The sequence below is a fragment of the Acartia tonsa genome, chromosome 5 (genome assembly GCF_053477335.1).
Source record: "Acartia tonsa isolate MP-2025a chromosome 5, ASM5347733v1, whole genome shotgun sequence".
In the NCBI taxonomy this organism is placed as follows: domain Eukaryota; kingdom Metazoa; phylum Arthropoda; class Copepoda; order Calanoida; family Acartiidae; genus Acartia; species Acartia tonsa.
The window spans coordinates 28284739-28295930 of record NC_137264.1 but is presented as its reverse complement, the minus strand read 5'-3'; the positions used below and the strand labels follow the sequence as shown (position 1 = coordinate 28295930).

At 30.1% G+C, this 11192-nt stretch overlaps 2 protein-coding genes across 3 annotated transcripts in view; both read left to right on the top strand.

Annotated features, from left to right (window-relative positions):
• The first annotated feature begins 1346 nt into the window (after positions 1–1346).
• Positions 1347–5527, top strand: LOC145319194 (uncharacterized). Its single transcript, XM_080161148.1, has 8 exons — positions 1347–1502; positions 1708–1833; positions 2327–2456; positions 2817–2899; positions 3728–3855; positions 4093–4142; positions 4376–4434; positions 4897–5527. The coding sequence occupies exons 1-8, from the start codon at positions 1372–1374 to the stop codon at positions 4949–4951; spliced, it is 762 nt and encodes a 253-aa protein (XP_080017274.1). The 5' UTR covers positions 1347–1371; the 3' UTR covers positions 4952–5527.
• A 4635-nt stretch (positions 5528–10162) lies between these two features.
• The window catches only part of LOC145319192 (sulfhydryl oxidase 1-like), a 33481-nt gene continuing 32451 nt past the window's right edge, over positions 10163–11192 (top strand). For both annotated transcript variants that reach the window (XM_080161142.1, XM_080161141.1), the window contains exons 1-2: positions 10163–10249; positions 11054–11132. In XM_080161142.1, the coding sequence (XP_080017268.1) occupies positions 10190–10249; positions 11054–11132 (139 nt within the window). In that variant the 5' untranslated portion in view covers positions 10163–10189. The remainder of the gene's footprint in view (positions 10250–11053; positions 11133–11192) is intronic.

Genomic DNA, 11192 nt, shown 5'->3' with positions numbered 1-11192 from the left:
CGGATTCCGGATTCTTATTTTTGGTGGATTCAGGATTCGGATTCCGGATTCTAGCAGTATTTTAAAAGGCCGTCCATCACAGAGGGATAGTTTTTTTTGTTAATTTATCACTATGTTACTTGGTTGAAGCCTTGATTTGTATAAAGTGTTGACTTCCAGCATAATTAAAACATTTACATCACATTAGTTATCATTAAAATTTGTTATGTAGAAAAAACTTTAAGTGCTACGTATGTCCTAAAAATGTGCTTGGTATTTTCTAACGGGAGTGTGTATATTTTTATGTCATGTGATCACTGTACAGCCAATTAGAGGGCTTAGTTGATGGTGAATGGATTACACTTCATCACGTGATCGTTGGCTGTCCAATCTGAGGTCTTGGAATTGAATAGCTCATCACATGATCGCTGGCCTGACAATAAGAGCTCTGTGTTATCAGCTGGTATATCAACTTCGTGGTTTATGTGGGAAGAAATGGGGGGGGGGAAGGTGGTGTGTTGGGGGGGGGGGGGGTCTTTGCCTTCAAAAAGAGGGAGTTGTAAGAAAAAACTCAAGACAGTAATTTTAGCCTACCAATTTACGGAATCCGCTATAAAAAACGGATTCCGGATCCGGATTCCAAAATTGGCCGAAAATTGGGCGGATTCCAGATTCCGGATCCGGATTCCCATCACTAGTTATACCAACCTCAACGCCAACACCCCTTCCCCATAAAAAAAAAATGCGCGGACGCCCGGCCCTTGTTCCAAGTAATTGCAAAGCATCAAAGAAAAAAAAGAAATGCAACAGAGGCAAAGCTTTATATAGAATAAATATTATTTTACGTTTCTATTTTCATTGCCATTGTCTTGAAATAAAACAAAGTAAGCTAAATCTTAAAATATTGCAAATTTTTACTAAAAAATTAAACTATTAAAAAGTATTGTAATAATTTTAAAATATTGTTGATTGAAAATTATAAAAATGATAAAATATATCATTGCTTATTGTATCTTATTGAGTTATTATCTTAATTATATCGATTCTATATAGATTTAATATTAATGAAATATAACCTAATTAAAAATTCTTTGGAAACGACGACATTTCGATGGTATAATATTCCGCGGCAAACGCGCCAAACTCCGAGGTTATGTTAATATTTATAAACAAATGCAAAGCAGCAAAGCCTCCAACTTCCAAGGTCAAGAATTTCCAGGTTTTGACCAAAGAAATAGATGCTCTTGCTCAAGGTTATGGACCTGGATTTTTTATTATGGCACTTTAGACATTAATGTCATAGTTGTTATGAAAATATTAAATATGTTATTTTACTTTGAGTTATATCACTTTTTCTTCAATCATTTTCAGATAAAAATGGGATTTGAATAAATGTTGTTGTTGAGTTATGAAACCAAATCAGCTACTGTTGTAAATATTGGTCAGAGTAGCGGAGTTTATAAGATTTTGATGCCTGTGAAACAAGAAAGATTGTTTATTCTTATTGGTTTATGTATTTTAGGGTAAGTATATATTTGTTAATCATATTTTTTTTTATATATTTTTATCAATAAATAAGAAGTAGAAATTCTTTTTTTTTGTAGAGATCTTATTTGTTTTTTTTTATATTCTGTCATAAAAAAATACTAAGTAGGTAGCTTTGTTGTATTATTCTAATGGATGATTGAATTTTTTTAACATTGGTAAAATGTAATTTTTCTTTCTTAGTTATTTATCCTTAAAACAAGCAATGGAAGAATTAATGAACGTCGGGGAAAGTACACAACAACAATACTTTCTGGAAGATAGATTGTCAGAAAATACATTCAGATATATATCATTGCTATCTCAAAGGTAATTGACTATAAATCTAGATTTGGTATAGGCGGAGGATAGATACCTAGCTAGTTTTAAATATATAATAATTTGTTATCTAATATGTTAATGTTATCATATGCTTAGCTAATTTAGACATTATTAAAAATATCTGGAACGACATTCAATCAAAATAAAAAAGGATTAAACATTTTTTATTAGCAAAAAAAACCTAAGTTGTCGTTAGGTTAACAGGGGCTGTATATTTTCTAACCTAGTTGTATTTTATACCTTCCATACCTCTCTATTTCTTTCCCAAATGTATATAGAATTAATACGGGATAATTTCATTTTTTATTTTGTTATGGAAAATGTATACCTCTGATTGGCACCTAACTTGGTTAAGTCATTTAACTGTTGATTTTTAGATTTAACTAATGCCTAATTAATATTTTTTTATATTTAAATGAGGAAACATAATGTATATTACACTAAATTCATTAGGCCTATTTTATTTTGTCTTTAATTTTAGGGACTTCTGGAGTCAAATTCAAGAGAATCCAGAATTGATTCAACAATTTGTGTTCATTCTAAAAAATAATGAATTTGATGCCTACTACTTTGAAACTCCGTGTGTTAATGAAAATAAATTGGGCGAACAGGTCGGCAAAATTGATTAAAAGTTACTTGACTAATTTTAAAATCCTGTATAAATTTTTTAGAATTTTTGTTCGTCTTTAATGATATACCCCTCTAATAAATTTAATAGTTTTTTAGGCTTTTTTTTAGGTCCTGGGAAGTGTTTTTAAACATATTTTGGGTAGAGTAATAAACCCTCATAATGGAAAACGCTATTAAAAAATCTCCCCCGCCCCTAAACAAAATTAAATTTTTTTATAACTAAAATTATGATGTTTACGTATTTTTATACCCATGTTCATTGTTCAATGTTTTATCATTTTAAAACTCAAATAGTTTTTGTTTTTTAATTGACTTTTTTAATTAAATATATCTTTTTATAGTTTGAGTTCATATTGAAGTCAGCTGTTGCCTTGGTAAACGTCGAGGAAGATAGAGATGCCTTTCATAAATATTTTACTTCCAGGTATACCTATTGTTGTTTTGTTGGGTATAGTATTACCATGTAAAGAGACCAGATTCAACCTTAATTATTTTTATGTATCAGCCTCGCGGCCTGCCATCAGATTGACCAATATTCCTAACTAAATGGTAGCTTACTCACCATTACCCAACCCTAGCCTGAGTATGACAGGTGTCACTAATCCACCCAAATGAAAGTAACCTAACAGTAAAAAAACAGTAACAAGCAATTTTCACTCCACAGGGGGAGCATAGGCCGCTGACAAATTGTCATTGTTTCTGTAACAATGTGGCTTTATATGGATATGGGATAGGGTTGTCAGCCCTAAGCCCTATGATTGCGGTGTAAAGCGTCCATTTGCCATATTAGACAACCAACCCTTTGATTGCACGACCTTTGTCTGAGAAGTCCTAACTGTGCATGGTAGTGAGTTGCGCCTGTTATGGGCCAAGGCATTCCCCCTACTCTAACTAATTATGTCGCGCACCTGACATAGCAGCAGTAGGAACCATTTTTAACGTCTCTAGTTATGACGCGGTGTCGGACCGAGATTCGAACCTATCACCTTCCCGACGACGAGCGGATGCGCTACGTGTTGAGCCACGGTCGCGCCACCTAACAGTAAAGCGTAGTAAATGGATTCAAATAAATTCTTCTTTAAGTATCAAACAATCTTGTTTACCTAGGTATCTATTCGTGATTTTCTTTGTTTTATCCGCGATTTCATTGTCAACCCTAGCATGATTGAGATTTAATTTTAAAAGTTTTTATTATAAATAGCAATCGATAGGTACCCTACTACTTTTAGCTATTTTATATTTTTCTTTTTAGCCCTGCCGTTTCTTTCTTAAACTTGGGTAAGGACGCGATGTTAGTTTGTCCTAACCCGTTGTTTAAACAGACTGATTATGCTCATCTTGCTGGATTTGTACGTTCAGCCCCTTCGCATCAAGTTCAAGGTAAACCTATTATAAAAAAATCTTGGAAATACGAGAATATGATTATAGATGTAAGATTATTATTTCTCAAACTAAATTCTGCCTTTCATAGATTTTTTGTGTGTGGGAATAAATGGTACGTGTTAATCAACTTAATCGCCATTGAGTGGATAAACTAAGCACTTGGAATGGGTGTTATTTTGCAAATAATTTTTAGTAGATACTAAAACACAACCTTAATTTTTTCTTATTTTTTAGAGTATTTGAAGGTTTTAGGGAGCACTGTTTTAGAAAGAGTTCAAGATCAGGTTAAAACATTTCATTGGGGGAAGGGCATTTGTCACATAGTGTGGCAAAACTATTACTGTGGATTTTTCTAGTAAATTATAATTACCTATTAATAACTTCTTGTGATTCAAAGTTTATTTTTCATAAACTGTTAAGGTGCCTGCATAGTATATGCGTGGCTGCAGAGCCTTAATTTTTATATTCTAAATGGACAATATATTATCTTTTTTATTTCTTTATATTTGTTGACTAGGGCATGAAGAATGTTTGGGTATCAACGAGCGGAACTGGTGTCTATTGGCTTCATTTTAGGTAAATATAAACATTAGAGTAATATTAAAGGAAACGAACTAATTCTAAACCGTGATGAAAATCCTTGTTTTTTTGTTCAACTATATTAGGTTTACTACCGTTTTTTGCCTTCAGCCTTCACCCTCTTGGAATTAGATCTAAAATTTGTTGTTTACATATTCACGGACAGACAACTTTCTTCAAATCTTAGGATTAATTATGTCCACTTTTTAAAATATGTAATTAGATTATTTTGAAATAACAGCGAAGAAAAAAAACTGTTATTGATATTAGCAAAGCAACTTTACATGCTATATATTCTTTTAATCTGTTGGTAATGGTATGTTGTTTGGTAAACAAAAACCATTATCATAATAATTGCTGTACCGAACTTTTTTATACTCGTTTAATTTGTTCAAAAAGTCTTAAATACTTATGAACTTAATTGTAATTTTATAATATCTAATCTCTTAATTACTTTAGGCTAGATAGTTATCCAAAGTATTATCAGCATTTGGATTACAAACAAGACTGCTAATTCTACACATAAAAATCTTCAAAAAGAATTTTCTGAAATCTTCCAACCCTAAGGTTTTTCCAGTTTATGGCGTTGATAAATATCATTAGTGTAGGTAGTTTAAAAATTCAATAATTCAAATTCAATATTTAAAAAATCATTGAAAATTGTAGTTAGGCTCTTATATTTTCAACTAATCAAGTATATGGCATATATAAATAGGAATAGAAACAAATTTTATAGTAAAAACAAGAATTAGCCCCTGCTGGGAGCTCTTATTCTAGCCTAACCTACCCTGAAATAGGCTTAAACAACTTTTTCCTGAAAAGGTTTTACGTACCTAGTCCTTCTTCAAATGAAGAGAAATCATATTCTGTCAAGTTCAACTAGTTTATGCTAGAATATTTGTTTCTATACTAGTAAGTGTAGTCAATTTTATAGACTTATTCACCTAAACATATTCAAAATAATTATATTGCAATAATTTTAAATACCTCCCCTTTTCACATATTACACTGTTGCTATATTATTTTTAGTAACATGTTTCAACTTCGAAAAAGTAGAAAAAAATCCTATGTACTGCTCTAATAGAAAAAAGCACTTTGAAAATCAATCCTATACTAAAATAAACATGGATGACAACATCCATAAAAGCGAAGCACTGAAACGGTGGGACAAAAGGATATTAACACTTACATCGTGTCAGAACTGAATAATCAGAATATAAATGTTTAAGAGTCGATGCAAAATTGTAAGTAAATTTGTTGAAAAACTGCTTAATACAGGATAATGTATATGGACTGGACATACTTACATTTTTAGGACTTGATTATAGAGTCGCTTCGCTTATAACATTATACTTTGTTGTCCTAGGAATCAACATACAAAAAATCAGATCAATCGGATGATTAGATCACATAAAAACTTGTAGTTAAAAAAGAAAAAAAATCAACATGTTTAAAATGGACGTACGGACAATCTTGTAATGATTATAGAGTTGCTACGCTTTCTAAATAGTACCTAACTACTAAGGGAATCATCATGCAAAGTTTGAAATCTATAGGACAATTCTAACATGCCTAATTTAACGGAAAAAAGCTATCCGTTTGTGACGGACGGACGGACCGACCCTAATTATAGAAAAGCTTCGAAAAACAAGGATATCAAAAACTATAAAAGCGAAGCTTACCTAAAGAGACAAACGAAAATTAGCAATCCTATAATATAAAGTAGTACGGTGTTTTTGTTCGTAGTTTAAGATTTCTGTAACTACTGACCGATTATGATTAATAATTTAGGGAAGCTTTACATATTTCCTTGGATGGCTATCTTTCTGTTATTTTCTACCCCATTCGAATACAGAAACACTAGGTACTAGTGGCGTAGCAGCTAGTTTAATATAAAGTGAAAGCTTTTTTAATTAATTAAGATTATTTAGATGTCTCGTAAACAATTATATGTAAATTTGTCGCAAAATTACTTAGATACAGGGGTTCTAATAACGGCGGACATACTTACATTTCAAGACTTAACTATGACACTATAATAATGTTGTGACTTACAGACTTTTTTTTTAGAATCATCAAAATCTAGTGAATGTTGATAAACTTTTATATGTACACAATTGGCCTTGATTAACTATTAAAGTTCACCATTATAGAGATAGTTTGAATGTTTATGTAGAAAAACTTCGCTTTTAACAAATGCAAAAATATTCAATTTCAAAAATATTTGATTCATATTTTTATTACAATAAAAAGTATTATATTTTTTCGAACTTTTGTTTATCAGTTTCAAATTGTAATAAAATTATTGGACTTTTTGAATGATATCATATAAAGTTCATTTTTTGATCGATTTGAATTATTTTTATTTTTTCTTTAATTTAGCCTAATTAATTTTCTATTTGACCAATACTGTTAAAATGAATTTTGAAGAAATGAAAATAGCACTCTTTCGATTGAAGCGTTCCCTTTTTAATTGCTAGTATTGTTCAATGAAAGTGCATAATGAAAATTTCATATTTTATTAGAAGTTCAAAGTTCAAATGCAAATTAAATTAATTGCATTTAATTCAAACATTGACTTGTGAATTTTTTTTTGTGCATTCTAAGATTTTCTTTAATCTAGTATCAACTAAACTTAACTACTTTGCTATGGAAATAAGATTAAGTTCATCTTTTTATTATCTAATTCGATGTTAAAGGGACAATATTTTGTAAATTTTTTTCAAATCGTTGATGGTAGGAAAAGATGATAAAAATTACTTGTCTAAAATTGAAGGTTAATTATAAGTTTGGTAGCTGGCAATTTTTTTGAAAGAAGTTTTGTATATATATAAAGCCTATGAATTTTCACCACCGCCCACCTTGGTAAATCAGTACTAATGTTATCTATAATACAAAGTAGAACGATGTCTGTCCGTCTGTCTGTCTGTCCGTCTGAAGCTTAAGATATCAGTAACCGCTGAACCGATTGGGCCCTACTTTTCAGGGATTATACCTACTGGTCCTGTGATGGTTTTAAGCTATTTTCTTGAGGGGTGGGACACCCCCAACCCCCCCAAAAACAAAAAAATCCCCCCCCCCATTTTTTTTTTGCAGAAGAATTCCTTGGTCCTTTATTTTTTTTTCAGGAGATTTCCTTGGTCCTTTTACGAATTTCACCTTAATTTTTTGTATCACCTCTTGGGGCTTCGCCCCTAGAGACTATGGGCGAAGCTGCTAGTATTATATATTATATTTTGTATCAGCAAGAAATGCAATTCTTTTATTTAATCATACTTTAATTCCATACATCAATGAACCTCTCCCATATTTTGCTTATTTTTATGTTTTATTGCAACAAACAATTTTGTATTATTACCTATGTTTTTTAAAATATTTTTTTAACAAAAATGTTTATAAGTGTCTCTTTGAGTTCAACTAACTAGTTTACAAGATCAGTCTTTAAATTTATTTTTGAAAAACCCAATTTGAATTATATTTTGTGTATTTTACTTCGAATAAATTAGGCTTTCATTTATCAGTTGTAAAACAAATTATATTTGCAGCGAAACTACCTTAAAAGACTTTTCTGCTGGTTTGTTTATTTCACATTTATCACTTTTTAGCCTTCAACAAAATTTTCCTTAATTTTACATAATGAAAAAGTTGTATAATCTATAGATTTGAAAAATGGATAGATTTATAGGTTTTCCTTCTCACATTAAAATTTTTTAAAACATTGTGGTAGCCCCTGCGCCTGGGGGGATAAAATCTTTAAACCTTTATTTACCTAACCTAACATTACCGAAAAAAAACCCTGTAAGTTCCTTTTTCGGATCAAGAGGAAAATTGCCTAAGGAATTATTTGAAAGCTTTGCTTTATTGGACGTAATTGTCTTTTAATTGTTTAGTTTTTGTAATGTATGAAACATATTTATTTAAGAATTATGTTATCATCAAAACCCATTGCTCAATCTTTGTTGTGTCGCCTTTACAATTATTATCATATTTAATATTAACTAAAACTCAATGATTTTTTAAAAAATTTAATATTTTATCTGAAAATTAGTTGTAGAACAACACAGACAACCTTTCAAATAATCGTTCAAGAGGTGGCAAGTTACATAAAAATAAGATTTTTACAAAAAAAAATGTTAGAAAAATTGTCGAACTTGTTCTACAATTTATTATGATATTTTACCTGTCCTTACAAAAGTATTGAATCTTGAATGTTATTTGACTTTTGTTAAAGTATGATATTTTGTTATGGCTCCACTTGCAGTTATGTCAATTGGAGTTGGTTTGTTACAGCAAGTTTAGTTGTCCCAAGATTTTAATAAAGAGGGGGGGGGGGGGGGGGGATGATTAATTTTATCTTATCCTGAAAAAAATTATTTCAACTTTAAAAATTAATGAAGTTTTTATGCTAAAAAAATCACCGCAAACATTTTGAGAATAAAAACAAAAAAAATGTTTATTTTTTAATGATGCTATAATTTTCTTGCTGTTTGAGCCAAACACCATAGACAAATATTAATATTTGTTATACTTCCTATTATTTACTAAACACAGTCAAGCTATATGTAAATCAAAGTGAAGAGAGAAAATATTTATGTTCAGATATTTATTTAAACAGACAAATAAAGGGTAAAGTTTCTTATAATGTATCTTATAGGGGACAAAGCAAGAACTTGCTCAGTGAATCTAAACACCTTCCAGTAGTGATTTATCATATTTTGTGAATAAACTAGGTTTGTGTTAAATATTGTTTAACAAAAAATTTAACATTACCAAGGGTTTCAACATTTCTTGCCTTAATAGTACCCAATGTTTTGTTGAGTTGAACACCTATAAAACTCATCACGGCATAAATTTTCTCGAATACTATAAAAGGCTGAAGTAAATTAATTACACTAATATATAATTAGAAATTAAAATCCCTTTTGATAAAATATATCACAAAAGTTTTGACATATTCAAAGACAAGGTCGGCTGAAAGGTGTTAAACTTCACTTACATTCGTTCATAAAAAGTCCCCTATAGCAAATTGTACATTTGTTTATGGAAGCAATATATTTTTTACTTTATATCTATAATCCTTCCTTTTTAATCATAAACTATTAGTTTATAATAAATTATTAGTTCTAAACTATTCCTCCAACTTTTCTTTGAGTGAATGGAAATTTCATCCTTGGCTGCACTGTTCAAAGTTCTGGTTTTACTTTTCATAAACAAAAAAGGGAGCAAAAGAGATCTCAACAGCCTTTTGTTATTTTAAGTTGCTAAACACTAGAGAAATTTTTATGAAAGAGTCTCTTTTTATTTTTTCACTTTTAAATTCAAGAATAAAAATTGAAAACTAATCCTCTACAATTACATCCTACACTGTGAAAATTATTTATTATTTATTGTTAAAAAAATGATTTTGATTTGAATACCTTTTTAATTAAATATTTGCTTAATTACTCTCTGTGATCATATCTAGAAATATACAATTGCAGATATTAGTAAATTAATATTATTTTTGTGAAGTAGTTACTCTATTACTCACTATGTTTGGTCTGAACGTCCGTATAAGGACATAAACCTATTAAAGGTGATAGGTCAGTAAAGAAAAATAAGAATAACTGAAAAATTATTATTGTTTAAACTAGAGCCTTTTTTCAAATTTTTAAATTTATTATTATTGTTTATGGTTGTCAAAGCTACGCTATTTGTGGATGAAGTCTCCCCCTGTAATTACTTTCATTTTTCAGACTGTTAAATAATAAAAATGGCGAGATTGTTGGCGTTTAGACATAATATTTTCATTCACTTGCTCCTGTTTGTGCAGGTTAATTATATAGTTTAGACATGATATTATACTTTGTTGTCCAAGGAATCAATATACCAAAAATCAGACCAAACGGATGATTAGATCACATAAAAATTTGTTGTTAAAAAGTGAGAAAAAACAACAACATGTTTTAAATGGACGTACGGACATTCTGGTAATGATTATAGAGTTGCTACGCTTTCTAAATCGTACCTAACTACTAAAGGAATCACCATGAAATCTATAGGACAATTCTAACATGCCTAAATTAACGAAAAGGTTATCCGTCACGGACGTACGGACGGACCGACCCTAATTATAGAAAAGCTTCGCTTTTAAAAAGTAATAGTTTGATAACTATAAAAACAAGCCCCAAAAAAGTGCAAAATTTTATGATTAATATTCGTTTAGAATTGGAGATCTAACATTTGAGTATCCAAGTAGCAAGAATCTGAAAACCGTTTTAAAAAATATTGATTCAGTCTGAAATGATCTTCAAATAACCTACCAAAATAAACGGTTTTGACTAAATCACCTATTTCATATACTTAATGAGATCTTATTCGAACTTGGAGCAATACTTATAAAAATAGTTTTTAGATACGTAATCAGCATTTCAATGCGGTCATTTTATACGCAACATGCCTGTGTTTGAAGGAATTTCAATTTTTGGTTTTTATAAGGGGGCGGGCACATTTTGGGTTTAAATTTGTTTTCTATTTTAAATCAGGACATTGGGCTAATGCCAAAAACTTTTTTTTCCAACGTATGTTTGTAACTCATACCTATACAAAAGGACACTCTAGTTTACCCTATTTTCAGAGTGGAGTTTGTGGGCTATACTCAGAAGACGATCAAGTTATTCTTTTAAATAATTCCACATTTGTTGACAGCTTGACAGGTTAGTTAAGTTTATTAGTAGCACCGCTACAATATCATATTTTATATGGAAGAAAACAAA